Below are 27,231 nucleotides of genomic sequence, written 5' to 3'. Positions count from 1 at the left end.
ACTGCCTCTATGGGGCTACGGGAAAGCCTGATAGCGTAACTAGCCTGAAAGGGATGCATTCTCTCAGATGGATGGCGGCCGTTGCAAGAACAGATATGAAAGTACGTACCATGCGACCGTACCCAACGGTCAGCTGAGTGATCTATTCGTTCTTGGCCGCTTTTTCTCAGAGATCGCAGGGGATCTCTGACCCGAACGAGTTGCTCTGCCCGGATGACAGGTACCGGGCATCATACCAGACTGGAAGACACAGAGCCAGGATGCTCGCGGGTCAATTGCAAGAAGCTTTGATGTTGTGGTTTGAGGTCAACGTCGTTGGACGCGCGCGCTTAATGACCTGGTTTCGTCGCGTGAACTCCGGGATGGGCAGGTGCTCCGCCTCATACTGGTGATGTATGCTGTGAAGTCTTGCAGGCCTCTTGGCGTCGTCACTTCGTCACTGTACTAGCTGACGAATGCAGCAGGTAAGAAGCCTGATGTATTCGAGTGCGTTTGATCTACATCGCGATATCTATGATTCTACATTCAAGTTGGGTATGCAGCCTACACTGGTCCGCAGGTACTACATACATAGTAGGTACATCTAGGTCGTGAACATTCTATAACATCATAACATCATGAATCAAATATCTACGCTGTCTGTCTAGAGGCCCGGAACGATAACCGCACGGAAGCGCGCCGTCGACCGGTGGTCGTACGCCTCCTGCGCCTGATCCAGAGGGAATTTCTGAACCATGACCTTGATGTTGTGCGCCTGGGCAAACGTGAGGGTGTCCTCGCTATCCTTCGCATCGCCGCACGGCCAGCCTCGAATATTATGACGCTTGCCAATGAGAGAGACTAGAGCAGTATCAGCCAATGATCGTCGCGGGCGAAACTGATCACGTACTGGGAGAGACGGTGATGGGGGCGTCCTCCAAAGCAAGTAAGAGGAGAGTGCCATCAACCCCGAGCCCGGGGAGCAGCTTCTGGATGGTCTCCGAGTTGGGTGCGGTGCACATGATGACCTTCGCGCCGCCGAGGGCCTGCAGAGCTTCTGCCTGGTCGACCTTCGAGCCGTCCATGTACTCGTGTGCGCCGAGCTCGTGTGCAAGCGCCTCCTTCGAGGAGCCAGACGAAAGTGCAACAACACGATAGCCCATGGCCTTGGCGAACTGGATGCCAAGGTGACCCAAACCGCTGAGGAACAAAATAAGAAATCAGAGGGGAAAAGGCTATACTCGACGAGCAAGCAATCGAGACGTACCCAATTCCCTGAACGGCGACCCATTCCGGGGGCACCACGTCCAGATGGCGTAGGGAGTCTGAACACACGCCTGTCAGAATGCAAAGGTACAAGAACTACCGCGGGGTGATCCTCACTGAAGCAGGTGACACCAGCACACAACATCGGAGCGGCCTCAGCGGGGTCCATGTCCTCGGGAACAGCAGCGACAGCCTCGCTCCGGAGCGTGCAGTAATCCGCGTACCCGCCGTCCCTGAAGATACCTACACAAGGTTTACAGAATGAGCCAAACGCGCTACTTGTGCGCACGAACGTCGTGCACGTACCGTTCACGTCTTCGTTCTGACAAGTGATGTAGTCGCCCTTACGGCAGCTCATACATGCCATGCAATGGCCGCCGTGCCAGCCGCCACCGACGCGTTGGCCGAGCTTCCAGTATTGCTCCGTGGGTGGGATCGCGACGACCTCGCCGACGATCTCGTGTCCGGGCACACGGGGGTATTCGATCGGCAAGTTTCCGCGTGGAACCTGTTCGTCGCTGGAGAGAAGTGCCCCATGAGGACAGAAACTTTACGAGAAAAACAGACATCGCGAAACTTACCTGCCACAAACGCCGCAGGCAAGAACTTTGACTACGATCTCGCCCCGCTGGGGATCCTTCCACGGGATAGTGATCTTCTCCAGCTTTCCTCCTTTCTTCGTAAAGGCGTACGCAGTATAAGTATCAGGATGGGGGAGCGACGAAGCCATGATTGTGTTTCTAGCAGGCTTGAAGGTAAAGCCGGAAGTTATGTTTCTATATCCGAGAGTAGGGGAATGCTGCCAGTCTCAGTAGTCGTTCTGCGCTATATATACCGCATCACACCCCGACTGACAGTGACTGGCTGGTCAAGCAACATCCGATCCTCCCTTACGCAATCACGCAAGCAAGAACCCATTAGACGCAGCTCGCGAGTTGTCCTGACTCCCGACAGGAACCGCCGGGCTTACCTACGCCGACGCGACGGAAGACTACAGAAAGGATAGAAGCGGGGTCCACGTATTTGACGACATGCAGAAGTCGTTCTGGCGGCCGATAATCATGTGTAGGGTACGAAAACTTACCAGAAGACCCGCAGTACGTGGGTATACATACGTACCATCGGGCATCCTGAGTCAAGGCCGACGCAAGCTGAAGCATGGCATATTCCAGCCGGGCTTCATGCGGAAACCACCATATTGTAGACGTGTGTACGGCAACGGACCACGGACACTTCTAGGACCCGAAGTGCGACGACGACTTCTCCCGCTTGCGCTGCGCGAACAATCGAATCGATGTCTTGCGAAGCATATATCCGTCCCAAGCTCGGCGACCGCGGTGAGTCATTCCGGTAACAATAGAGGGGGATATGATCGAGTTTGTACCAACCGTTGTGCAAGACGGTCTAGACAGACTCGGAGGAACAAAGGAGGGAATCCGAACTTTGAAGCCGGGCGCTTACTGAGGTGGTGTTCCGGAATGTTATAATCATCCGGCTTCGGTTCAGTTGTTACCGTCGTTACTATGTAACGACCCTCGGTGACGGGTATATCCTGAGCCTGCCCGAAGTTCGAACGCACGGCGACCATGGAGGATACGTTACTGCCGCCTCGACATCGTGGAAGATCTGGGATATTTTCCTGTGCTGACTTGAAGAGCTGACAGGCCTAAATGCACATCCGATCGGGAAGGTCTGCTTACCGTCGTCGTTGAGTGCCTGCCAGGTGCCTGCAGCACGCCTCTGAAGGCTCGGAGATTTGACGACACATGAAGCAGATATGAGAAGCTCGTGAAAATCTCGTCTATACTGGTAGAGTACACCTCTTGTACACACTTCATAGCACTTCCGACGCGTATCGTACACCCGCGCAAACTACCGTGTTCCTCGCAAAGCACCCGCCTAATGCGACAGGGTCCTAATCTTGAGGATAATGGCTGCAAACGGCATATGTGAGAAACTGTGACCTCAGCGCCCCGAGTCAAGTAAAACTTACACTGCGGATCCAGACCCTGGTGAGGGATTTGCTCCGTGAGACCACCGCAACCTGAGACACACGTCCGTCAGCCTCCGCTCAAAGATGCGGTGAGCGGTATGTACTCACCCTCCTTGTTGGTACCCATGTAGCCGTACTTCGGCGTGAGGCCACGCTCGAGCAGCCACGTGCCGAACTTCGAACCAAGCTGCAACGCAGAGAGAGACGGGTGAGCAACGAGGAACCAGTGTGCATGCCGCGGCGTGAACTTACGCCAGTCTTCTGGCTGAGCGACTCGACCACGAGGACGAAGGGGCTCGAGCCGACTTTCCGGATGGCCTGTTCGTCGACCAGGTTGAGCGTTGGCTTGTTGATGAGACCGACATCCAGGCCCTCCTGCCTGCAGCGAAGGACGGCATCGTACGAGCGGTAGAGCATGTCGCCGTACGCGACGACGTATCCCGCCTTGCCCTCAAGGATGACCTCGTCCTTTCCGGGCACGAACTCGTAGTTCTCGTCGAAGTATTTCGAGCCGTCCTCCTTGAGGATCCATGGCACCTTCGAACGCGTCGAGAAGATGAACCGGACTCCTTTCTGGAAAAAGACTTTCTTGACGACCGCGGTCATCTGCGCAGGATCGGCCGGGAAGTAGAGCCATGACTGAGTGTCCGCGAGACCGTTGTCGGCGAACAGGGAGTTGATACCGAAGTGGCACGTGTTGTCCGCCATCTCGTCAACACCGGAGTGCGAGAAGTGGCACAGGACGTTGCAGAAGTTGAGGCGGGCCATGGTGATCTCAGAGACAACCATCTCCAAGAAAGCAGAGAACGTGGAGAAGACACCAAACTTCTCGGAGTCGAAACCGAAACCAGCAGCAGCGCTGAAGTTTCCACGCTCCATGATACCAGAGGGAACGAAGACTTCGGGGTGCTTTTGGTGGATGACCTTGAGACCAGTGGACCCCTCGAGATCACCTGCATCGTACGCTTAGATGATCCTTTCAACGTAGATACGAAATACGTACTGTCGATGACCATGACCTTCTTCGCGGCCTCCTCCTTCGATAGCGTGTCAAGGACCAGGTTGACCGCCTCACCAAATACCACACGGTTCGCGCCGAGCTCCTTGGAGACACCGATATACAGATAGGGGTTGGCATAAGGCTTGATATTGGTGAGGATGTTCGTTGCCGCCTCCTCGAGGTAGCCACGGTTAGCGAAATACTTAAGAGCGGTCTTGACGGGGATGACATCGTGACCATGCGTGCTGCCCTCAATATCAGGGACCTAGAGACATGCTGGTGAGCGTCTGGGGTGATACCTCCGGATACATGTCGACGTACGCCAGGGGCCATCTTACGCTTGCAGACGACTAGTGGGCGCAATGATTGAGATTTTAAGCACCAGGCAAAGCATACAATACACTCACTCGCAGCGGGACCATCGTGGCTGATGATCTGGCAGATAGCAGCCCAAAGGGCATCGATGTCCTCGCCGTGCACGGTGACAACCTTTAGACCATGGCCCTCGAGCGTCTTGGAGATGTCGTATCCCTTGAGGTACTGCGACGGGTGTCCGGCGATGGTGACGTCGTTGTCGTCAATGATAAGCTTGACGTTCAGACCCTGCGCGACAGCCAAGCGGGCAGCCTCGGCGTCGTTTCCTTCCTATAGTCGCCGCCGTGTGTTCATGTGAGAATGCACGTGTGAGACATCGCGGAGACGACACGGACCTGCTGGGAACCGTCGGAACCAAGCATGAAGACAGTCTTGTTCTTATTGGCCAGGGCGATACCGTTCACGAACGGCCAGACGTGACCAAGACGGCCAGAGGAGAACTTTACGCCGGGGGTGAGACCAAGCTCCGGATGACCCGGGAGCTTCGAGTTCGCCTCACGGTAGTGGAGGAGGTGTTCCCAGGGGATGGCCCCATCCAGAGCGGAGACGAGGTACTGAGTCGCAACACGGTGTCCTGGGAAGGGATCTCAGCGAACTGCATGCCTTACCACGGGTGTGGGGTTGTACTTACCAGCCTCGTCGAATAGGATCGGCACGTACTTATCTGAGTAATTGAAGAGGGAAAGGAGCATGTTCACCTCAGGGACGGTGTCGTAGGCACCACCTTTGGTAAGGAAGTCAGTACCACTCTGCCCGATCACCGTGCCGCACAGAGCATTAGGGATGGGATTACAGATGTAATGGGCGCAATCGCATGACGCGATAGCTGCCGCAACGAAGACGGCCGCCTCACCACTCATACTCTCCGTTCTCTGTGCGCGCTATGCCTCGCAATAGAAAGAAACGTACCAGTGTGTCCGCTGACGCCCCGCGCAGCACCAGTCGCAGTGAACAAGACGATCGCATCGCGCATAAGCTGAATGTTGTGCTTCAACGCCGTGCGCTGCTCATCGGAGAGCTGAGGCTTGGACGGGTCGAGCACAAGCCTGCCAGTACGCGCGCGCGCGGAATTGATTGACGTCAGGCAAGGTACGCGAGCGAACAGACTGTGGGCGAGCATATACGCACTTTTGCAGCTTGCTCATGTCGATGGGGAACTGCGCGTTTGTGCCCGCCATTTTGGATGTATGCAGGTGAGCTCCTGGTGTAAGTGTGTGGGAGGAGGAGAGGGAGGGAATTAGAGGAGGGCCGGTAGCTGATCGTCGCCCAGATAAACCCCGTGCAGGCGCCCACGCTGACGTCCTTCGCACCCACTGCCGGCTCGGCCCGGCCTCCACTGTGGAAGAACGTTGCTCTCTCGACTCTGGCACGGACGCACTCGCGGCATTCGCACTGCTTGGGACGAGCCGTTGTCCAGTCAAATCCAGTCTTGTGCACCATGCATCATGCTATCGCCGCCGTAGACCAAGGCTCTCTGCTCCAGCGAGGTTTATTCTACCACGGTCCAGGTCGAGCGTCGTCGAATCACATTCGCTGAACCATCTTAGCCCAGGCCTTCGCCACATGCTCAAACTGACTGGCCGCCGCCGTCTTTGTCGTAGGTTATGCTGCGTCTGTGTGTCATGCCAACACAGCGCTGCCGCCTGGTTCTTCCCCCCATGAGGGAGGTTATTCGGACCCGAGATGCTTGCCATGTCCGAAGGCGATGGACCAATCTAGGTCCATGTGCGCACCTTCAGTCTTATCGTCCACTGCTGAAGGTGATGCAGAATCAGATGGCAAAACCTCGCAACTGCGATATATAGATCTCTTGCAATACTCGAAAACTTGCGGATGGGCAATTGGCTTGCACGAAGTATTACTACTCGATGACTTGCCAGCCTCCTGCCACCCGCCCCTCCCCCCAAAGGCAGCCTCTTGGCCCCCATACACATATATTCCACCTCAATCAAACTCATTTCGTTCACCAGCCTTACCGCCACCCTCAACTCATCCATCCCGTTCAACCCCGCAAGCGCCAACGCTCGACCCCAAGATGCCTAGCAAGCTCGCCCTCAAGCTCCTCCCCGCCGTCCTTCTCGCGTCCATCCTCGCAACCACCCACGGTGCACCCCTCGGGACCTCCACCTCAGCCGCTCCGTACCCAAGCCCGACAGTGCCCTACGCCAGCGACGACCCGAACACCGAGCTCTGGGGTCCCTACTCGGACATCGTACCCCAGGCGCAGCGAGGGACGTATGGCGCCACGATCTTGGGGCCGCAGAACGTTCCTCTGGAGCTTCAGAACCCGAGCTTGCTGGCCCCGCCCACGACCGACCATGGGACTGTGTGAGTGGATGTCGGTTGTATGCCAGAGTTTGGGTTTGGGGGGCTGACACGTGATGCGGCCTCGGACATGTAGGAAGAACGCAAAGTGGCCGTTCGCACTTAGCCACAACCGCTTGCAGACGGGCGGATGGGCTCGTCAGCAGACCGGTATTTCTAGTCGAATCTGTTCTTCAAGGAAGTTGGTGCTAATAAACTCGCATATGCAGTCGCCGACATGCCCATCGCAACTGGGATCGCGGGCGTGAACATGCGTCTTGAGAAGGGTGCCATCCGGTATGTCCCGCACCAGGGCTACTACGAACAATTGGCGTGCTTACTTGTACTAGCGAGCTGCACTGGCACAACGCGGCGGAGTGGGCGTATGTCCTCAAGGTAATTGACCATGACGGCTTTTACAACCACTAGGACTGAACTGATCTCGGTGAACAGGGTACTGCACAGATCTCCACGGTAACTGCGGATGGACAGAATTACGTTGCGAACGTCGTAAGTGATTTTTACCTAGTCTCGAACGGATGGGGACGCATAGACGAGCTCTACCTTGACAGCCCCAGGGATCGCTCTGGTACTTCCCCTCGGGCCAGCCGCACTCGATCCAAGCTACCGGCGACGACTCCGATGGCGTCGAGTTTCTCCTTGTCTTCGACAACGGAGAGTTCAACGAGAACGACACATTCTTGGTAAGAGATCCTCCCGGGGCAACGATACAGTTGAGATTGACTACAAGCCGCGCAGTTGACGGATTGGCTCGCGCACGTGCCCAAGGAAGTCCTCGCGAAGAACTTCCATACGAGTGAAGCCGCGTTCGATCGCATCCCCGGCCAGGAGCTGTACATCTTCCCCGGGCGTACGTCAGCTGTCTTCTCCTTGCTCTCTGCACTAGCTCACCCCGTTGCTTCGTCCCGTTCCGCCAGCCGTGCCCTCTGACAACCAGCAAGGGCCGCAGAGCCCCTACGGGACGACACCCGAGCCATACACGTTCGACTTTGCGAGCATGAAGCCGACGCAGCACCCCGGGGGCACGGTCAAGATTGCCGACTCACGCAACTTCAAGGTGGCTAAGACGATTGCGGTCGCAGAAGTGACGGTCCAGCCTGGCGCCATGCGCGAGCTGCATGTAAGTGGAGCTGTTCGCATTCGGTGCGAAGTCCGGTGAATTGAGAGACTGCGCTTCAGTGGCACCCTTCGGACGACGAGTGGACGTACTTCATGTGAGTAGTGCTGCCTGCTCAGCGCCTTGTGAAGCATGAGCTCATCTGTGGTGCACAGCGAGGGTAGTGCGCGCATTACGCTCTTCGCAGCCAGTGGCAACGCGCGGACGTTTGACTACCAATGTGGCGACATAGCCTACATCCCCGGCTCCTACGGCGAGTTGTCTGATAACCTCGGTCAATTCCCGCGCCGGTTCGCTGACATCATCATGTTGTCACACTAGGACACTATATCGAGAACACCGGAAACTCGACGCTGCACTTCATTGAGATTCTGAAGACCGGTGAGTGGCGAAGTGGAGTAACTTCGACTAGACCTTACGCTATGCCGGTCCCATAGATGTGTTCAAGGACGTGAGCCTGAACCAGGTGCGTTCCCGGGAAATGTTCCGAGGAGCGTACTGACCTTGGACCGCCGCAGTGGCTCGCCCTGACGCCTCCGGAGCTGGTGAAGGCGCACTTGCGACTGTCGGACGAGACGATTTCGCAGCTGAGCAAAGTCAAGCCAGTAGTCGTTGCTCCCCAGTAGCCTGAGTCGCCTGGACATCTTATCAGATACCTTCTTGTGTACCCTCGGATCTAATCTATGAGGCCGATGATTGGCTGCCACAGCCGTGACTTCCATATGGAGTGACCTCGGGGATTGCCGGGACCAGGACGGCGAGAAAGATGTGACGCCACGCGCCCGATTTGGGAGGGAGTGGATCCAAGCCTGCGCTCGGAGGACGGATGGGTTCGTCCGTCCGCACCCTCTGCCAATGCCATGTCCGCTCTCCATATTTCATGACTCTCCCTCCGCTCTCTTCCTCGCTCGTTTCTCCCTCCTACTTCTCTAGACTCTCTAGACCCCCTCCTTGGACCTCGTCGCCTGACCCTCTCTTGACATCGTAGACGCACCTTTTCAAGATGCGGCGCACGGCGACCTCGTACAGGCCCTCCAAGTCAAGCACCACTGTCGTCCTCGTCTTCGTGTTGGCGGTCCTCGCCCTCGCGTGCTTGAATGAGCCTATGCTCGTTTCTCGTGTCCAACACGTCTCTTTAACGTCTTTGGCGACTCTCAAGAAGAAGAAACCCAAGTTCCGTACGTCGCCACTGTTCCTCTGCCAATGTGTATCCGTTCATTTTGCTCGTGCAGCGTTCCCCGACTTCAACAGATACATCCACACCCAAACGCTCACTCCGAAGGAGTTCGGGCTCAGTGAGTGGCCTTCGAATGTACGTACGCACATCGTACTGACGTCGGTATCACAGATGCACCCGACGAGCGAGTGATCATCGTCGGCGACACCCACGGCATGAATGGGTCCCTCCAGTGAGTTGCACGTTCGTCGGTCTTCGGAATCACCGAGTGTGCGCTCCGCCATTTATGGGCGGTACCTGCGAAGCACACTGTGCCATATGAGGAACCGTGGACACTTCTGGGTACCTTCCCGGTGATAGCAGAAGTGCCCACGACTCTTCTTCGAGGTAGCACGTGTGCAGCCCTCAGTGCCTCTCTCGGGTTCACAACACGCTTGAATGTCATGGCGCTGACCACTTGCGCTCTCACACAGCAATCTCTTGTCGACCGTCCAATACAACCCCCACAAGGATACTCTCTTTCTGGTGGGGGACATCCTCGCCAAATCCACCGAAGCCGGCTCGCTCGCAATCCTCGACTTCCTCTCGCAGCACCGGCAAGGTCATTGCTACGTACACGCCAGTGCCGATGCAAGTCCAGACCCCATATCTTCGATCCCTGCGGAGAAGCAGAAAGCATGCAAGAACCTCTACGCCGTGCGAGGGAATCACGACCAGATGATCGTCCAGTGGCGGGCGTGGCGCGAGTGGTTCGAAGACCTGCAGCTCATCTTACCTTCCGCGCAGTCGTACCCTCGACGTATCCCCCCTTTGGCATCCCTCAACTCTATCGTGCCCCACACGAGTTCCGCGTCCTATGATGCTGGCCCGCCTGTGGGCACGGGTTCCCAGTTCCTCGCGCTTATTGAGTCTGAGTGGCTCCGCGATCGCACCAACGATCCTTCCGGTGCAGGCGCGGACGCGCAGGAGTGGGCGGACACCATGCGCAAGCGTGCTGTAGGGACATGGCGTGAGGAATGGTGGAGGAGGATTCCGCAGCCCGGGAAGGGTCGGGCCAGCAAGGACTTCGTCATGTTGGGGGACCATTATTGGATCGCCAGGTGGGTGTATGCGCTAATTTCACTACCCGCAAAGAGGTGCTGACGCTTCCGTGCCATGTTTTAGGGATATGAAGCCAGAACACGCCGAGTTTCTCTTCTCGCTGCCGCTTGTCATCCACGTTCCTTCCGAGCACTTCTTCCTTGTGCACGCTGGCTTGCTTCCATCCGACCCCCGTCACCCCGCGAACGACGAGCGTCAGCCCCTCGCGCATCCTCCTCTCCCGGGCGACGACGATGACGACGTGCCGAGGAATGGTGACGAAGACTATGGCTACCCCATCCTGGACGCGTCGTCGACACAGGAGGTCTTTCCGCGATTAGCCTCGCTTGACTTGGACGACGAGGTCGAGGAGCTGCGGGTGCTGCAGGAACGTGCGCTCATCCAGGACGTGCCGCACAACCGGGACCCTTGGGTAGTCCTGAACATCCGGGGCATCCGGAAGCGCGGCAAGGTCACCCGGCGTAGCGACAAGGGCACCCCATGGGCGAAGATCTGGAACGGCCAGATGAAGCGCTGCGGTGGCTTCAAGAACGCTACTGCGCCTGCGGACTCATACACGGACGAGGACGAGGAGGACAGCCGTGACAAGCATGGGGACGCAGAACCCCTGCCGTGCTACCCGTCCACCGTCGTGTATGGCCACGCTGCATCGCGCGACCTGGATATTCGCCGCTGGACCGTCGGACTGGATACGGGCTGCTTGTATGGCCGCCGCCTCACCGCGCTCGTCCTCACCCATCCGCGACACGCACACGAGAAGCACGCGCCTTCCCATACGGTCCCCTCCGATGCGGAGGACGACGACGAAGACGAGTCGAGCGAGGAGGAAGAGGACGAGGAGCTCCTCGGCGACGAGTACGCGTACGAGTCCGAGGACCCGTTCGAGGGCGTGAACGACCAGTTCGCGCGCGTCGGTGGCGGGTCTGTCGTCAGCCGCTCCCGCAAGCCAAGGTCGTGGACGAGGAAGATCCGCTTTGGGGACAAGGACTCGGACCTGGCGGCGAAGCTCGTGAGCATCAAGTGTCCCAAGGTTGCGGACTTGTCATGAGCACTGTCAGTGAGTTGGAGCCGCTTTACCTCCGCTGCGCTGCGTGGATGACTTGGGGTTGCGTTTTGGGGGCCTCGGGCCCTTGAGCTTGTGTATCCTTACGATCGTTTCGCGTCTCGATTGGTTAAACTTATTCGTAGTATTGTTGGGTTGGTCTAATGTCGTAACTATAGCTACATAGTATATCGTAGTCTCGTCTCCTTAAGTGCGTAGAAATTGTAGCATTGTTTGCCGCGTCCATCGTGTATTTTGTATATACCCTCGCATACATCATCTTGAAGCCTTGATCTGGAGGAGTCGCGACGTCTCTGCTCTTGAGCTCGAGTCGGCTCGTTGCCGCCGAGCATCATTCAGTCAACTCACCTGTCTCTTTGCGCTGGTGTAAGTTATTCGCAAGACCGGGACACCACGAGCGTCGGGTGCGTTTGAAAGTCCGGGAGGTTAGAACAGGCTTGGAGAGTGATATATCGTTTAGTCAGTCGTTGCATCCCGAAGGTCACAGAGAATGGACACACACCAACGAGACATTCTGTTCCTGCCTTTCAGCGAGCTGGACCATTCTATCCCTTGATGGAACCTGAGGAGCGAGAATTATGTAGTAGACCATGCTGTGTCCCGCAACCCGAAATGGTTTCGTGATGTCGCGTATAGGAGGCCCATCTCTGTCGGTATCTCTTTGGGGTCCCTCGTGCGGACGTAGTTCTCGATGTCCTCGTCTGTCAGGGCGATTTTCCTCTGGGACGGGCGGACATGAGAGTCCGGGACCATGTACGGCGGCCCCCCGGGTTCCCTGTGTGATTTTATGTTCAGTCTGAGTACGTGCAGTACGCCACGCAGGAGAGCCCCGACCGCACCTACGAAGTAGCATGACTACGATTTCAAGTTCAATTCTGCTGCAGACCCGAACAGGACTCAGCTCTGAGTAGCTGTGCCGGGTGGTGTCGAAGTACATTTCGAAGTAGCGATGAGGACATCTGCGGGCGCTCGACCGCAGCATACACTCACATCCACACCGCCATGATGCAGCCATGGACTCACGCATTTCGTTAGGACAACACCGAGACCCTTGATTTGGAGGTTGTACATGCATTCAAAGACGACATCAGGCATAGCAGCAGAGCATGGGTGATAACTTATAAGTGAGTGAGTGAGACATCCTTCAACAAACTAAATCCCTCTCCGCGGTCTTCCGACACGGGTTAACAAGAGTGGTAGTCTGACATTCCTGACAGCGCAGTCTGCACTCCGCGTATGATGAACATGGGGCAAGCGGATCATGAAGATGAGAAACGTACGTCAATGTCGGGTATCGTCCTCGGGTCGGGGGGCTGCTCCTGCTCCATGTCTGCACGCACGCACTTCGAGTTTGGCAACGTCAACGTTAGCCTCTGGCCATCTCGGGATGCGCGGACCTCCTCGAACTGCCCAACGGCTGCGTCAGTAATCCGGGTTCATGCCACCACGCCCCAGATCCTGCTTCCACCGCACACGAACACGCACCTTCGTGCCATCCGGCAGTGGAATCGTATGACTGTACCTCCGGACCTCCTTCTCGCGCACCACGACATCCCCGTCCTGCCTTTCCAATGTCCTCTCCACACGCCAGCTGACGATCAGCCGGCTTGTCCGGTAGCTGACGTGCATGTCCTGCTTCTTCACTCCGGCCATGTCGAAGGTCACAAGCATCTGTGCAAAGAATTCCACCCACACCCCGTCAGCTCTGTCCTTCACACACATGGTCATCCTACGCTCACGTTTCTGCCGTCGGGGGACTCGCGGAAGTTCACGCTAGGACACACGACCACGACTCGTTGGACCGACTGGCCAGACGCGAGACGGAAGGGGACGGCCTACCTCGATCTTCGCTTCGTCACACGCTTCTTCGTCTGTGGCGGTTGCTGCATCTGTGTCTGCGAGGAGTGCGATTGCTGGGACGGCGAGTGCGACAACGACAAGGCACCCTCAAGCGACTTGACCTTGGACGGCGACGACGCCAGCTCCCGCTCCTTCGTCTGCATCACTTCCTCCCATATTGGATCCAGTGACGTCTCTCCGACGGGCTCAGGCGAGATCGGGAAGTTGGGGTCAACAGGTGAGTAGAATGGTGTCGAGGGCGAAGGTGGAGATGGGGCGGTTGGTCGTCGGATGTCGTCAGAGAACGAGAGGGGTGTCAATGCTGGGTTTTCGCGCGGGGCAAAGGCCCTCTCAAAGAGCTTGTCGAATGCTTCAAGGGAATGTCGAGGCTTCCTGAACGGTGTTGACGGCATCTCAATCCGATATGACAAGAATTCGTCACGGCCAATGGGGGGACAGGGTGGTGCGGGGAAGAAGGCGCTCAGCGGCGGGGTTAGCGGGACGGTGGGCGGGACGGGTTGCGTACGGGACAGGAGTGAGCGAGGAAGCAGGGCACCAGCCAACGGCCGCGGGGTCAATATATTCGACCAGGTATTCTGACGTGATGGGAGCGTGCTGGTCTTCGCCTCGCCGCGGGACGCCTGGGGCCTTACCTGAGCAGATCAGCTGCAGCCGTGCATCCTGCGCGAGAGTGGCGCGTAGATATCTATCTAGATGCATGTATCCACGCTCGCGCGAAGGCGGTCGGTTCTCGCTGTGAGCGGAGCTCTCCCGAGATTCTCGACGCCTCGGAGAATCGAGCGTGTCAGCGTATCGCGCTGTGTCAACTTCATCTAACTCGAGAAGCACCCTTTCGCCCCCTTCATACCCGTCCGACGAAAGTAGGGCACGGAAGATGCAGGGAATCGCCAGCCATAGGCTCGTCAGATGTCGCACATCTCCCTGCCTCGCGGTCGCCATGAGGCGACGTCATGCAGTCAGGCTGATTTCCGGAATGTATGGGTGCGACATTGGTGCGACACGCGCAACGGGTGCGCGCGGAACAAGCTCTTGTGCATGTTGCAAGACGTGGATCAAGAACCAGGCCAAGATAGCATAAAAATACACCTAGGAACACAATGGTTCCTGCGCAACAAGCAGTAGGAGCGTATAGTACAGCAACTCGGAGATGCGGAGATCACGTAGTACGTACAAGAGCAGCGTGGATTATGAACCGCCCGGCATCATGGGCTTGAACTTCTTGTTCGTGTAGCCTCCCGTGGCTCGGCCCATTCCAAGCCGCCGCTTGACGGCGGTCGACTTCGCCGATGCATCCGCCGATGGCGCCGCGGGAGAGGATGTACTACTAGATGCAGTTGAGCTCGACGAAGGGAACGATGGGCCCGAGGAGGATGGACGTCCGTCCGCAGGAGAAGAGCGTGGAGAGCTTCTGTGCAACTGTAGACCTGACACGCAAGCGGACGAGTTCTCCATTTTCACGAGTCCTGGCAGACGACCTATAGGCATTGCCGGCCTGCCCCAATCTGGTCCAGTATATGGTTCCGCCTTGATAGGTGGAAATACTGTACACGGTTCTGGCTTGATAGGTGGAAACGTTGGCCGACGTGCCTGCGGGTGCGGGGGATGGACAGATGGCGTGGAACTGGGCTCCGTCTTAACCGCGGTTGTAGAAGTCTTGCCCTTCGGACGGACGACAGCAGGCAAGGCAGCGGAGGGCGGCTCCAATTTCACAGGGCGAGGTTCCAATTTCACAGGACTGGGCTCCAATTTGACGGGTGATCGCGGACGTTGTTCGACAGCCTTGGCTTTGCCTTTCCCCTTGGACGGTGACTCGTCTGCGGTAGGGCCTCTATGCGACCCAGGCTGAACGATCCAATTTCGCAGGTCGTTCCCGGTGGGTAGCGCACGTGTCATTGCTGCGTTGACCACTCGGCCACTAGACGAGGTAAGAGGAGTCGCGGTGCTGACAGTGAGACCATTTGACGGCGGCTTCCTTGCGGCGGATGCACTGGCGGACGCAGAAGACGTAGACTGGGGTGCGTTTCGGACAATTCCAGAACGATGGGTGTCATTGAAGTGGACCAAGCTACTCGCAATGAACATCGGAGGCTCTATGAGAATGTAAGCTGGACTGTCGATGCGGGCTTAGAACGGAGCACTGGCCTGGGACTTCGTCGTCATCGATCTCAATGACATCCATCGCTTCTTGCTTCACTACTTGTGGCGGGTTCAACTGGCGGGACTGATTATGATACTGTGGTGGCTTCTGCTGTTGTGGCGGCTTCTGCTGCTGTGGTGGTAGAAGTACCCGTCCGTTGCCAGGGAATCGTGGGTGTTGTTCTGGAACAGGTGCAGCAGGATACCGCTGTGGGACACCGTATCCATTAACGGGGGCGTTTGGTAGGTCTTTGAAGGGAGCATTGGGCCCCCACACGGGATGCCTACTCGTCCGCTGGCTAGATACGATATCGTCAGCCGATGAGCAGGATATCGCGAGAAGGTACTGACTACTCAGCGACCCGCTGGGTTATCTCGGCTTCATCTGGAAGCGGACGGCCGTTGAGCACCTTCGAGAGGGTCTCTCTCTCTTGTAACGATAAGGTGGGCAGATCCTCGGCGAAAGTGCCCCTCGTCTGTATGCAGCTCGTCAGAGTATGTAACGTAAATGACATAGATGTGAGTTTATATCCACCTTCGACTCACTCCGCACAGCGGCAATGAACTGTGAAATGGACTGAGGCATGGTTTCTCCGGAGACCTTGCGTGTGGTCGTGTGTGTAAGATAGAGCAAGCCTTGAGCGCGTGTGCATGCGACATAGAGCAATCGACTACAAATCAGATAGATAAAGCTGTGTTAGCCAAATAATCGGGAGGGATGTGTAGAGTGCAACCTCACAGTTCCTCGTCGACGTCCTCGGCACGAGATGAAGGGAATACGCCATCGACAACTGCGTGGACGTTTATCATCATACACTGACAAGCGATTGTATGTGGATAATACCTGCGGGAATCATGACAACGGCCCACTCAAGACCCTTTGCCGCATGACAGGTCGCGATGGTCACTTTCTGTACGATGGTAAGTTATTACAAGCCTGAAGTACGCAGGGCCAGACACACCTCCTTGCTCTTCTCGTCTTCTGGAGTCTCAGTGTCAGTCGAGAGCATCGAAGCTTGCAAGAACAGCCGCAGAGGCGTGTCGCTGCCACGGACATGAGCTTGCGCAGTAAAACGCTTCAGTTGAACTCACCCTGTAGGCTGGCCTCCGACTGACCTCCGGTCCTCGACCTGGTCCGCATCCCACTCGCCCAAGTCGTCGCCCCACAACTCCTCGTGAGCAGCGTCCTCGGCATCCCGCATTTGCTTCTCCGCAGCCACAGGCATCCCGTTTTCGACCTCGACGGCGAAATTGATCAGCTCTTGCACGTTGTCCCACCTGCTCTCGTAGTCCAGTTGTGTCTTCCGCAGGTGCTCCCCGTATTTGATCAGATCCAACAATGCCTGGATCAACTTGGACGGAGACATGCCCTGCACGCGGCGACCTCACAGTAAGCACCAGCGCCTGCCTAATTGTATAAGAGACTACCAACCTCATTCGCGAACTTGCGCATATCACGGATGACACCCACGAAGTTGCCCAATTTCTTCTTCACAGGCGGCTTAATATCAGGGATATTCCCGTCCACAATACGCTCGACGACTTGCAACGGAGAGATTTTGAGCTGCTCGGCTCGGTGCAGTAGCTCTGCGACAGTCTGATAATTGGATTCAACATCTAGCAGATGATGTTTGGCATGGTCACAAGGACGCATATACATACCTTCTCTCCCACAGTCCGAGACGGGACGTTCACGACACGGGTGAATGCCGGGACAAAGGCAGGGTTGTCGACAAGCTGTAGATATGCTAGAACATCCTTGATCTATTTGACGGTCAGGCCGGTCACTAGACGGTACGAAGCTGCATGACGCACCTCCAGACGCTCGAAGAACTTATGTCCGGCCAAGACCCTGTTCGGGATGCCTTCCTTCTGAAGCGCGCTCTCGATCGTCCTCGAAAGGGCATTGAAGCGCAAGAGGACGACAAAGTCACTCCAGTTCAGCATCCCACCGGAGAACGCGACAAGACGTTTGATCTCAGCTGCAATAAAGCCAGCTTCCACTTGCTCTATAGGGAACGCGCGGAGTACTGGGTTCGGACCCTTTGGATGAGATGTGTTGAGGGTCTTCTGTATCCGCTTCTTGTCTTGTTATCACGTCTGAGTCAACGCAAGGATTGAGCGGGCAACCGAAAGTGTCTACCTTGGGAAATGATGGCCATACTTGCTGCCAAGATCGCGGCCGTTGAGCGATAGTTCTGTTCGAGGTATATCTCCTGGGTACCAGGGAAGTCTGGCAGGGGTCGGACTCTTATATTGCATGCAGGTTCTTATGGAAACGTACCTCTCTTCATGTTAGCCAGGTTCTCGATCTCCGCGGAGCGCCACCCATAGACTAAAATGCAGGTCAGTAAGCGGAGGTAGAGTCACGGAGAAGCATGCTGACTGGACTGGTCGGGGTCGCCTACGATAGTCACACAGCGGGATGTCTGGGCGATATATCGCATGAGCTCGTACTGAGTCGTGTTGGTGTCCTGGCTAGCAGCTTACCATCAGCTTATGCGAGAACAGAGACGGCATATACTCACTATTCATCCACGAGCACGTGTTGACACCAGCTAGATGCCTTCTTCTGTTGTGCGAAGAGCTTGACACCAAAGAGCAAGAGGTCATCGAAGTCGAGACTATTCGACCCCCGAAGGAGCTTCTCATACTCCTTGTACACAGTGGCAATGACATGCCCGAGCTTTCCCTCCAGTATGTCCGGTTTGGTCTGGTCCCGGAGATGACGCAATGTCCGCTCCTGGTCGCTTTCCTTCTTGAATTCCGCGACTTTCTTCAAGGCGTCGTCCGCAGTGAGACCCTTCGCCTTCAACTTGGAGATCATTGACAGCATCGAGCCCTCCTTCATGGTGATGTTGTTATCCTTCAGAAACTCCTCATGCTGCTTCAAGAGCTTCGCCACGATCTTCTTGCTGCACAACGCGCATATAGGGACCATAGAGGGGTCTGTACACCGGAACCACTCACCTTTCGTCCGCATCGCACACCGTGAAGTTCCCCTCGATCCCCACATACTTCGCGTATCTCCTCAAGAACTTGGCGCAGAGGGCGTGGAAGGTCCCCATCTTGATCAGGCCGGTGTTGTCCTTGCCAATGAGCTTGACGAGCCGTTCGCGCATCTCGTTCGCAGCCTTGTTCGTGAAGGTGACCGCGCATATAGACCATGGAGGAAGGTAGCAGTTCGTTATAAGATGTGCAATTCGCATAGTGAGCACTTTGGTCTTCCCACTGCCTGGGCCGGCGAGAATCTGCAAGGGAATCTGTGGCGAGTGCTGCACAGCTAAGAACAAATCAGCTACGGGCGAGATGCATAGCGAGTCGGAGATACGAACCTTGCAGCTGCGCAGGATTCAAGTCCTTCAGCAGCTCATTGATGTTCGTCATCCTGGATGAGCCTTCAGCGGCATGTAAGGGGGAGTGGTGATGGTCAGAGCGACGACCGTTTCCCGCGCTACGCGTCGAACGCGTCGCGTCACGTCCACGTGATAAGCGCTAAGGGCATTTGCATCCTGATGCACGCACGGGAAGAGGGGCAAAAGCAGATATTACCATTAGAACGTCAAAACATCCTACAAATACAGCAGTAGTACTAGGTCGTCTCGAGCGGATCGCGCAACGTGGCGAATATTTGTACAGCATCGTATAGCATCCAGATCGTAGCAAAGCATTCAGAGAAGACACATGAAATGGGCCGGATTCCCACCAAGTAGGAGGGTACTCCTAGTAAGTTATACGTAGTTTAGACCTTCTCGATATCCTCCTTCTTCAAGTCATCCACGGGACTTGAACGGTTCGGGTCCGGGTCATCGTAGGCATCGAGGCCGATGCGCTTCTCGATCTCGGTGAAGCGTTGGTGCTCTCCTGCAGCCATACCAGCCGAGCCGAAGACCTCGTCCATCTCCTCGAGCGTCAGGCCCTTAGTTTCGGGAACGAGGAACTGAATGAAGAGCCCTCCAAGGAAGGAGAAAACCTGAAGCACCCTTGGTTAGAGCGTTTCCAACATAGTGGAAATTGAACACGTACCCCGAAGAAAATGAACGTGCCAAAGGTAATTTTCTTCAACATGGTCGGGGTGACCTGGCCGACTGCACAAGCCCGAATGGATCAGAAGGTACCCCTATCAAGATGTAATCCAACGTACCGATGAAGTTGTTCATCCAGTTCGACGAGGCAGCAATGGAGACACCCTTGCCACGGACAGAGAGCGGCCAGATCTCAGCGACAAGAATCCAGGAGCATGGGCCCCAGGAGTATCCGAAGCCAATGGCGAAGAGCCACACGAGGGCGCATGCAGCCCACCCAGCGGCCTTGTGCTCCGGCCACGAGTCTTGGTACAGCGCGGTGAGGATAGCGACAATAATATGGCACGCGGCCATGAGGAAGGCACCTGAGACCAGGACGGGCTTACGGCCGATCTGGTCGACCCAGATGACAGCGGGGATAGTCGCAAGGAACATCCTGGAAAACAGTTGGAGTCAGCAATCGTGCAGCATGGTAGCACGGCCTGGTGTCGATACGTACACAATACCGACGACACCTGTGGCAAGGAGTGAGACAGAGTTTCCGGTCAATCCGAGGTCCTTGAAGATAAAGGGGGCATAGTACAAGATCGCATTGACACCGGTCCATTGCTGGAAGAACATGGTCAAAGAGCCGACCGCGACACGAGCCAACAGAGCTGGAATGATACGTTAAGTAAAACCTCGTATGAGACGCATGATGTACTCACGCCTAGACCTGATAAGGCTGAAATAGTCGCGCAGTCCGAGCTTGAAGTTGGAGGAAAGTGAGCCATCCTGGAGGTCGGGGTACTTCAGAACAGACATCTCCTGCTCGAAGATGTACTGCGCCTTGATCTCCCTGCATTTGACGATTTAGTGTTACACGAAGGCAACTACGCTGGGAGCACCACTCACAGGAATTCAATTTGAACGAGATCCGAGTCAGGAGGCAGGCGGCGCGCACGGCTGAGAACCTGGAGTGCCTCGTCGTCACGTCCATTGTTGATCAGCCACCTCGGCGAGAACGGCATGAACAATATACCCGCTCCGAGGATGGTAGCAGGGACGAGCTGGAGGGCGAGAGCGACACGCCATGAAGCCTCGCTTTGAGTCGCACCAGTGCCACCTATGTAGTTGGTCCCATAATCGATCCAGAAGGACACCATAATTCCAAAGGTGATCGCAAGCTGCTGAAGCGCCACCAGGCTGCCGCGAACCTCCGGAGGTGCTAGTTCCGCACTACAATTGCTTGTTAACAAACTGTGTTGATTTATTGGGTCCGCTCGATTGCTCACTTGTACAGAGGAACTGCCATACTGAGCGATCCAACGCCCAGACCGGTCACGAAACGACCTATGCACCAACGTCAACACTACGAAGTAGCTATGGATGCAATACTGTGCTCACCTCCGAAGATAGAAGACGGTGCGAAAGCAGCCGTCTGCACGATGACGCCAATGCAGAACACCACGACAGCTGTACCGCATTGTGATTAGAATATTTCTCACCTAGCAGATGGTGTCCCGAGGCTCTCGGTAGTGAACGACAACGTACCAAGGAGGATTGTATACTTTCGAGAAAGCTTATCCGCGAGGTAGCCTGTGCAGAGGACGCCAAACCATGCACCGAGCTCCAGAATCGATACGAGCCATCCTTGTTTGCCCGTATCATCGACTGCGGAAGCCATCCGCTGGTCGAACGAATACATGTTAAGCACCCCGGAGAAAACACCCTGTTCATCCCGAGATATCAGCTGTGTGGGAATACAATACTTTTTCCACATGTAACTCGCCTGGTTGTACCCTATTCCACGAGCGCGGGATCAGCACGCCAACATGAGACTGCGGGAGCAATAACGGCACGCACCATAGAGCCTAACGATAACGCTCAGTCAGCAAGAGCCAAGCTACGACTCTGGGGAGACACTCACAGTCCACCTAGCGATGCAAAGACCGCAATTGCGAAGACCCTGGCATTAGCAATAAGGCCCTTCTACAGTGTGCGGGGTCGCAATACAGCAGTTAGCGGGGGTTGTTTCGGAAGGAGGGTACGGGAGAACTGAAGACATACCCAACCGGATGGGCCTGCCAGGTTCTTTCGGCGGTTCGACGCGACAATGTTCGCACCTCCTCCGGCCATGACGTCGTCACAGAGCTAATCCAAACTATAGATTTGCGAGTCGTTGACCGCGGCTCAGGTCGTAAGTGCGTGCACAGAGGAGCAGATGCAGGCGAGCAGATGGAGGATGTCAGTCGCACGGAGAAACTAGCTGCGGCCGCGACCTCTCGTATTTATGAAACTCGGGGAGCTGGCCTCACTACGTTAACGCCAAGATGAGACGGTCAGCCGGGTCGCGGCTGCCCGGGCATGCGAAGTTTCATGATCATGGGGTCCCATGCGGCCAGAGGGAGAAGCGACCGCTCCTGGGGCACCCCACGGGGCCGTTTGATCCTCCGCAGGACCATGGCGTGCATAAACCATCTACCCGCGGCTTACACAGGGCCTGAAATATGCGCCGACGGTTGAGCGGATCAATGACGATTCGGACTGAGTTCAACGAAGTGTACACTCAGTGCTCAGTACATACTCGCTGCCGGCCGCGTCAGCTAGTGGAGCCTGAGGAGGAATGCTTTGGTCAGGTCGGCGTCGTACTTAGCCATAGGTCAATGTAGGCTCACCTTGAGGCCGTCTGTGGCGGGGCGAAACGTAAGAAGAGAAGCAGCAAGAGAGCGTCTCGACGCCTCCCAGAGCCAAACAGAGGCGATGAGCGAGGTCCGACATATCGCCAGCGCCTAGTGTCATTCACCGGGCCCCGGTCCCGGCGCGGCCATCCCGGTGCACCCAGTAGCGGCCTCATACTGACAGCTACGATCGTAGGCCCCTAGTAGGACTCCAGTGCGCCGTCTGGACAATAGGTATAGAACCCGATCAACAGAAGCGTGCAAAAATTGCACTCGAAGGGATCATCCACCATCCTGAGAGGAGTAGGACGTCACAGCCCTTCGTGCGATCTTACAGTCGACGCTGCTGCAAGCCCGCGTAGAGCGTTTGAGGCTGTCCTATTCATAGTCATCGTTCCTGGCCGGCTGGGACCCCACATCAGGAGTCTTTGCGCGAAAGATGGAACCCTGGAACAAAGTAACTGCTCCTTCGATCTCCGGTACGTTCTCTGGAAACCGGTCGAACCGAGGGCTGGACTCATAGAGAGCAACATTCAAGGCAAAATTTTTGAAAGGTTCATGCGACAGGATAGATTCTAAGCCACAAGTCTGGAGGAGTAACTTACAACCGAGCGCGTCTGCGAAGTGACAGATCGTAAAGGATGACACAAGGGCTAGTTCGTGACTCGACGGCGACATTTGCCTCAACAAATGAACAGGATGTTCGTGTCCTGGCAGGAAGACGTAAGATTCTACGCCACAGCTCCTCCGAGCACATGCAACAAGCGAACTTACCATGGGATGCGAGCTCGAAAGCTGAGGCTTCTGGCTGTACTTTGCCTTCAAGATAGCTCTGTAGCGAAGATCGTCGGATCAGCGTCACGTAACGTGTGTATGCGCCGCCGGCAGAACCCACCGAATGTTGATGAGGAGCTGTTGGTAGCTCTGCTGGCGGTTCTGACCTGTAGGAACGACGATCAGAAATGACATAACGCTTGGCGTCCGGAGAAACCTCTTACGTATCACAGTCATGAAGGCCTGGGAGATAACACTCAGCATGCGAAGTGGGAGCGAAAGCTTGATGACGTACATAGCTCATCGCACCCGTCGATTGACCAGCCTCGAATGTATCAGCGCTGGTTTGCGAATCCTTGCATCCGCTCCAGGAGATCTGCACGTGGGATCGTCAAGACAAAGGTGATCGCAAGTAGATATGGATACGTACAACATCTGCCGGAGACGTCTTCGTCGCTCGTGCCTTCTTATCTGCGCGCTGTCCACCACCCGTGGCGGTCTTCAACAAGCCAGATACCGAAGAGAACACGCCGCCCTATGTCCGTGGGTTAGAGCGACATAGAGAGTCGTGTTACGAGCCACCCACCATATCACCGCGTGCATACGAAGTCACGGCAGATAGCAAGCCTTGACCGGCCTCTGCAGCCAGGTTAGGCTCCTTAATCTTGCCTTCGGTCGAATAGATGTATGGGAGATCTGTACGGAACGGATGAGACACCGATAGCTGGAGTTCCGATTACTGTATGCTCACCCAAGACCGATCCAGAGTGACATGACTGTAGAATCGTCAGCATGCGTAAGACTTGATGATAAGACCACCCACATCAAAAATTGCAGTCAGTCGACACCCAGGGGGAAGAGGTCTGACCATGATCTCGTGCATTATCTGTGGAAACGTATCAGCGTGCCCGGCCGATCAAGTTTTATCCATGACTTACGTCGTCAACTATGTGTCCGGCATATTCGAAGTCAACCGGATAGATGACTTCATCGTATCCATCGGCCTCGTCCCCGTCAAGATCCTTCGTTTGACCACCGTGGCCGGAGTCTGAGATGAGATTAGCAACGGACCAAACGAGCTGCTTTCTCACATACAGTGGAAGAACAGCGAGTCGTTCGGTTGTGCGCCATTCACGAGCCACTGCATCGCTTGAAGCTGAGGAGACTATGAGCGAAGCCCGATCACGTAGTGCCAGATGCAGTAACTGACCATGTTGTCTTTCGTCGGGATTTGACGAGGGTTCGTCGCGTCGTCGGTCAACATGACAATATCGTCCTGACGATACCCCCAGACCTCTGTAAGGTTACATCAGACGTCAAACCATTCCCTTGGCCAGATATCATGATGCGACTGACCTTGCAAGAACTGACTAACGTTGCGTGCGTCGTTGATACAGCCCTTCAACTCGGCTGACTGACCGAAGTAGTTGATACCGATCTGTCAATACAAAACATCAGAGTAAGCCTTCGGAAGACTGGAGAAAATCGAGCGCATACACAGAGAGCCCTCTTCCTTCCGTTACACTGCGAGTACTGGTAGAAGAGCTGATGCTGCTGATGGTCGGCACCTTCGAACATAGGACCATAGCTCTGCTGCTGGCTGGGAGGAGGCGCGGGAGGTCCGGCTAGCAGTGCAATCGACTGACATCAGCATGGCGCGTCAGACATAGTATCCGTACGCACAAGGCGGTGCATAGTCCCTGTACGCCCCAGGAGGAGGGCCAGGTGGCGGCGCGTAATTGCTCTGCGAACCGGGGCGCGCCGGAATGGGAGGAGGTCCGCCGTACCCTCCTTGTCCGCCATAGCCAGGCGGAGGACCGGGGGGAGGAGCGTATCCTCCTCCCTGATGATGATGTTGATGGTGGCCGCCGGGAGGCGGACCCGGGGGCGGAGGGTATCTGTATGTGCGTTCAATATCATCGAACCTGAAGCTTGCATGATGTCACGAATATCGTACCCGCCAGGAGGAGGACCGTATGCAGGTGCATATCCCGGACTATAGCCGGGCCCCGGAGACGGTACGTTGCTATTGATCAAATCGTCCATCAGCATATTGCGCCACAGTCCACAAAACGTGTATCAGCCTTGCGCTTACGGGCTGGGGAAGCCAAATCTTGAAAGTTATACGGAGCTTGAGTCGAGATCTCGTGTGATCGGACTGCGGGAGCACTTACGGCGGTTGTCCCGGAGGTGGTGGGCCGGGAGGCGGTTGGTATCCACCGCCATGCGCCTGCTGGCCAGGGTAGTTGTTCCACATAGATCGAGTTGCTCTGTGTGATGAAGTATTGTAGATTTCGCTCTCAGGAGACGAAAGGAAGACGTGCAGATGAGGGTTGGGAACAAGAAACGGCTCGGACTGCACAGCGCTAACTGCGCACTGCTATGTACTTCCATTCGCTCACGTGAGGTACGTCATTGGCGGTCGGCACAGGTCGCGGCAACTGCGCACAGAAACCGAATGAATGTCTTTAATCGTGCTCTACGTCTACCATAATTGTGACGTTGGGATCACTAAACAGTGCAGCAAGGTCCGGAAATTTTACGGCGTTCCAACAGCCCTCATCAAGCTTGCCGTCTTCTTGATCGTCGAATGTTACACGGTACAACAAGGCTCTATGGTATGGGACACGGATTGATCGACCGCTCCGAGGCACTTCCCGAGGCATTGAGCGAATAAACTTCTTGCTCCTCGACCCAGGGCGCTGAAGCGCGGGGAATCTGGAAGACCGAAGTGGATGAAGATGAGGAAAGTATGCTGAAGTTCGACAACGCCCACCCGGCCCAACACAGCTCAATTAGTCTCTCCAGGGAACATCGGTGCACCGACCACTCTTGCACGAAGTCGCCGCAGCGAGAACGAGTCATCCGGAAGTGCAGAGCCAGGACGAGTATGGCGGTCTAGAGGGGGAAGGATCGACCTGGCGGCCTTCGGATGAGAACGTGGTTGGGACTCCCTCGTAGGCTTCTGCGTTGCGGAGCGAGCGATCTCTCTGAAGTTATCGAGCATAGAAACCAGAGACTTCAACGGTCTCCGAGGGGCGGAGCGAGTAAGCGTGATTGTATGCGAAGTACCAGGAACTGGGACGACGAGAGAGTCTGGTGGAAGTGTGCCTCCCGCGACAGTGAGGTCAGGAACCGAGGGAGCAAGATCATGAAGTTGATTATGAGCCGGACTTGATTGAGAATGAAAGTCGGCAGTGGCACCAATTAGGCAAGACTGATCATTGACCTCTTCAGCGGAGGAAGAGACGCTAGGGTCATCAAGTGCAGAAACAGTATCAAGAAAATCTGGCTTGCCAGTTGATGTGGGTTCCAGAGGCGAGGAGTTGGGAACGAAGAATGAAGACGCGTCCTTGAAGCATAGAACGGGAGCAGAGGCTCGTGGCCTTGCGGGTGACAGTTGCAGACAAGGTTCCAGGGGCAAAGCCGTAGTGCCGCGTGGGGGTCGAGCCTTTGAGCGTGCATGTACGGGTTGGCCTCGCGGCCTGTCGTCCTGTCGCCTATGACTATGCGATGAGCCTGGTACAACGTCGCAATGCACGATCGTCCTCACCTATGCTCAACTGAACGAAGGTCAGCCGGCGGGACGAGCTTCAGGGGAACCGTAACGAGCCGTTGAGCAGATGCGCGAGCGGCTTTACGAGAACGAGACGGTGCGTCGCCGCGGTATCCAGTATTGGCAATCGCATCATCGTCGACGGGTTTCCAAGCAGTAATTGGCCGAGCTTCCTTCGCCGCCCTGGCGGAGACGACTGGGAGCTCTGCTTGGATAGGAGGACGCCCCGCAAACTCGAAGTGGGCGTGCTCGAATGGCGCTGTCCTGCGCGGATCGACGAAGATGCGCCGGTCGGCCTTGAATTTCTCAGCGGGGGAAGGTGCACGGTGTCCTGGTACGAACGGCAATTGACGACGAGCCTTCAGGATTTTCCTACCCCGGGCATCAGATTGCCCCGCTGCGGTGTCAGGGAGGAGGATGCCGCCGACAACATCGACGCCCGTTACGATAGCGGCGGCAAGGAGCCTGGCAGACAGAGGCTGTGTCTTCATCAGTCGGCGGCGACGCTTCTTCGGAGGCTTCTGGATAAGTTCCTCGTCCTCGTCGCTTGTCCAGACGATGCGGTGGCCGCGACGCTTGCTTGACAGCAGCGAGGGAGACGAAGAGTCAGGGAGATAGTCCGTGTCGCGAGGATCCAAGTCGACACAGGAGTCGCTGCCAGCAGGGAAGAAGTCGTCCACTTGAGTTTGCTCAGGCTTCTTCCGTCGACGCGTGCTGTATCGTTTGGTACATCAGGGAAAACTCCCCGCGATAATGGGCTCTAATGTTTGCTAATTATCGATAATTAGATGCATTAGACCATTATAATAATACTGAAGGTCCCG

General features: G+C 56.1%; 9 protein-coding genes across 9 annotated transcripts; 2 read left to right on the top strand and 7 right to left on the bottom strand.

Annotated features, from left to right (window-relative positions):
• Positions 1-471: 471 nt before the first annotated feature.
• On the bottom strand, positions 472-2,037 carry L226DRAFT_612962 (GroES-like protein). Its single transcript, XM_067686456.1, has 6 exons — positions 1,827-2,037; positions 1,552-1,763; positions 1,363-1,488; positions 1,247-1,304; positions 890-1,179; positions 472-840 (listed from the first exon to the last, which is right to left on the bottom strand). Exons 1-6 carry the CDS (start codon positions 1,973-1,975, stop codon positions 644-646), a joined length of 1,032 nt encoding a protein of 343 aa, XP_067535261.1. The 5' UTR covers positions 1,976-2,037; the 3' UTR covers positions 472-643.
• A 1,070-nt stretch (positions 2,038-3,107) lies between these two features.
• On the bottom strand, positions 3,108-5,883 carry L226DRAFT_534912 (transketolase). Its single transcript, XM_067680776.1, has 11 exons — positions 5,742-5,883; positions 5,523-5,659; positions 5,245-5,337; positions 4,949-5,187; positions 4,646-4,883; positions 4,560-4,588; positions 4,242-4,503; positions 3,491-4,191; positions 3,347-3,425; positions 3,239-3,289; positions 3,108-3,179 (listed from the first exon to the last, which is right to left on the bottom strand). Exons 1-11 carry the CDS (start codon positions 5,789-5,791, stop codon positions 3,145-3,147), a joined length of 1,914 nt encoding a protein of 637 aa, XP_067535260.1. The 5' UTR covers positions 5,792-5,883; the 3' UTR covers positions 3,108-3,144.
• Positions 5,884-6,648: 765 nt separating this feature from the next.
• Positions 6,649-8,681, top strand: L226DRAFT_545648 (oxalate decarboxylase; the record flags this gene model as incomplete). The annotated part of the gene is made up of 12 exons (XM_067682362.1): positions 6,649-6,941; positions 7,015-7,097; positions 7,148-7,214; positions 7,268-7,313; positions 7,371-7,427; positions 7,496-7,621; positions 7,677-7,788; positions 7,856-8,058; positions 8,118-8,152; positions 8,211-8,329; positions 8,493-8,521; positions 8,574-8,681. 12 exons carry the CDS (start codon positions 6,649-6,651, stop codon positions 8,679-8,681), a joined length of 1,278 nt encoding a protein of 425 aa, XP_067535259.1.
• Positions 8,682-9,058: 377 nt separating this feature from the next.
• L226DRAFT_570986 (Metallo-dependent phosphatase) lies at positions 9,059-11,381 on the top strand (the record flags this gene model as incomplete). The annotated part of the gene is made up of 5 exons (XM_067684499.1): positions 9,059-9,233; positions 9,288-9,350; positions 9,404-9,464; positions 9,706-10,332; positions 10,397-11,381. The coding sequence occupies 5 exons, from the start codon at positions 9,059-9,061 to the stop codon at positions 11,379-11,381; spliced, it is 1,911 nt and encodes a 636-aa protein (XP_067535258.1).
• A 1,068-nt stretch (positions 11,382-12,449) lies between these two features.
• L226DRAFT_612958 (uncharacterized protein) lies at positions 12,450-13,895 on the bottom strand. The gene is made up of 5 exons (XM_067686455.1): positions 13,236-13,895; positions 13,136-13,169; positions 12,882-13,067; positions 12,677-12,802; positions 12,450-12,619 (listed from the first exon to the last, which is right to left on the bottom strand). Exons 1-5 carry the CDS (start codon positions 13,646-13,648, stop codon positions 12,581-12,583), a joined length of 798 nt encoding a protein of 265 aa, XP_067535257.1. The 5' UTR covers positions 13,649-13,895; the 3' UTR covers positions 12,450-12,580.
• A 546-nt stretch (positions 13,896-14,441) lies between these two features.
• L226DRAFT_462791 (P-loop containing nucleoside triphosphate hydrolase protein) lies at positions 14,442-18,779 on the bottom strand (the record flags this gene model as incomplete). The annotated part of the gene is made up of 17 exons (XM_067675742.1): positions 14,442-15,344; positions 15,451-15,691; positions 15,744-15,868; positions 15,928-16,063; positions 16,132-16,183; positions 16,237-16,303; positions 16,355-16,436; positions 16,509-16,762; positions 16,825-16,989; positions 17,055-17,156; positions 17,208-17,479; positions 17,536-17,625; positions 17,677-17,727; positions 17,779-17,870; positions 17,921-18,307; positions 18,363-18,675; positions 18,728-18,779. 17 exons carry the CDS (start codon positions 18,777-18,779, stop codon positions 14,442-14,444), a joined length of 3,384 nt encoding a protein of 1,127 aa, XP_067535256.1.
• A 143-nt stretch (positions 18,780-18,922) lies between these two features.
• L226DRAFT_508100 (general substrate transporter) lies at positions 18,923-21,875 on the bottom strand. Its single transcript, XM_067678165.1, has 11 exons — positions 21,467-21,875; positions 21,326-21,388; positions 20,951-21,131; positions 20,804-20,872; positions 20,692-20,749; positions 20,312-20,635; positions 20,125-20,255; positions 19,917-20,073; positions 19,537-19,853; positions 19,419-19,480; positions 18,923-19,365 (listed from the first exon to the last, which is right to left on the bottom strand). The coding sequence occupies exons 1-11, from the start codon at positions 21,533-21,535 to the stop codon at positions 19,135-19,137; spliced, it is 1,662 nt and encodes a 553-aa protein (XP_067535255.1). The 5' UTR covers positions 21,536-21,875; the 3' UTR covers positions 18,923-19,134.
• Positions 21,876-22,760: 885 nt separating this feature from the next.
• L226DRAFT_462816 (uncharacterized protein) lies at positions 22,761-25,108 on the bottom strand (the record flags this gene model as incomplete). The annotated part of the gene is made up of 18 exons (XM_067675744.1): positions 22,761-22,787; positions 22,852-22,909; positions 22,973-23,018; positions 23,076-23,094; positions 23,147-23,227; positions 23,282-23,386; positions 23,438-23,547; positions 23,603-23,627; positions 23,675-23,737; positions 23,790-23,899; positions 23,947-24,007; positions 24,062-24,147; positions 24,208-24,289; positions 24,349-24,476; positions 24,535-24,749; positions 24,809-24,877; positions 24,947-24,964; positions 25,026-25,108. 18 exons carry the CDS (start codon positions 25,106-25,108, stop codon positions 22,761-22,763), a joined length of 1,386 nt encoding a protein of 461 aa, XP_067535254.1.
• A 534-nt stretch (positions 25,109-25,642) lies between these two features.
• On the bottom strand, positions 25,643-27,056 carry L226DRAFT_612954 (uncharacterized protein; the record flags this gene model as incomplete). Its single annotated transcript, XM_067686454.1, has 2 exons — positions 26,405-27,056; positions 25,643-26,351 (listed from the first exon to the last, which is right to left on the bottom strand). The coding sequence occupies exons 1-2, from the start codon at positions 26,896-26,898 to the stop codon at positions 25,643-25,645; spliced, it is 1,203 nt and encodes a 400-aa protein (XP_067535253.1). The 5' UTR covers positions 26,899-27,056.
• Positions 27,057-27,231: the final 175 nt, after the last annotated feature.

The sequence above is a fragment of the Lentinus tigrinus genome (genome assembly GCF_003813185.1).
Source record: "Lentinus tigrinus ALCF2SS1-7 unplaced genomic scaffold L226scaffold_12, whole genome shotgun sequence".
In the NCBI taxonomy this organism is placed as follows: domain Eukaryota; kingdom Fungi; phylum Basidiomycota; class Agaricomycetes; order Polyporales; family Polyporaceae; genus Lentinus; species Lentinus tigrinus.
This window is presented reverse-complemented; position numbering and strand designations above follow the sequence as displayed.

Excerpts from the sequence above, each read along its gene's own strand:
- L226DRAFT_612962 (XM_067686456.1), bottom strand. The coding sequence starts at position 1,975 with ATGGCTTCGTCGCTCCCCCATCCTGATACTTATACTGCGTACGCCTTT. Across the intron at positions 1,489-1,551 it reads TCAGAACGAAGACGTGAACG|GTATCTTCAGGGACGGCGGG; the intron begins GTACGTGCACGA and ends AACCTTGTGTAG. Across the intron at positions 1,180-1,246 it reads GTCGCCGTTCAGGGAATTGG|CGGTTTGGGTCACCTTGGCA; the intron begins GTACGTCTCGAT and ends TTTGTTCCTCAG.
- L226DRAFT_534912 (XM_067680776.1), bottom strand. The coding sequence starts at position 5,791 with ATGGCGGGCACAAACGCGCAGTTCCCCATCGACATGAGCAAGCTGCAA. Across the intron at positions 4,192-4,241 it reads GAAGGTCATGGTCATCGACA|GTGATCTCGAGGGGTCCACT; the intron begins GTACGTATTTCG and ends CGTACGATGCAG. Across the intron at positions 3,290-3,346 it reads CATGGGTACCAACAAGGAGG|GTTGCGGTGGTCTCACGGAG; the intron begins GTGAGTACATAC and ends CGTGTGTCTCAG.
- L226DRAFT_612958 (XM_067686455.1), bottom strand. The coding sequence starts at position 13,648 with ATGCCGTCAACACCGTTCAGGAAGCCTCGACATTCCCTTGAAGCATTC. Across the intron at positions 13,068-13,135 it reads AGTCCCCCGACGGCAGAAAC|ATGCTTGTGACCTTCGACAT; the intron begins GTGAGCGTAGGA and ends TTCTTTGCACAG. Across the intron at positions 12,803-12,881 it reads CACTGCCGGATGGCACGAAG|TTCGAGGAGGTCCGCGCATC; the intron begins GTGCGTGTTCGT and ends GCCGTTGGGCAG.
- L226DRAFT_508100 (XM_067678165.1), bottom strand. The coding sequence starts at position 21,535 with ATGGCCGGAGGAGGTGCGAACATTGTCGCGTCGAACCGCCGAAAGAAC. Across the intron at positions 21,389-21,466 it reads TGGCAGGCCCATCCGGTTGG|AAGGGCCTTATTGCTAATGC; the intron begins GTATGTCTTCAG and ends CGCACACTGTAG. Across the intron at positions 19,366-19,418 it reads GCACGTTCATTTTCTTCGGG|GTTTTCTCCTTCCTTGGAGG; the intron begins GTACGTGTTCAA and ends AGGGTGCTTCAG.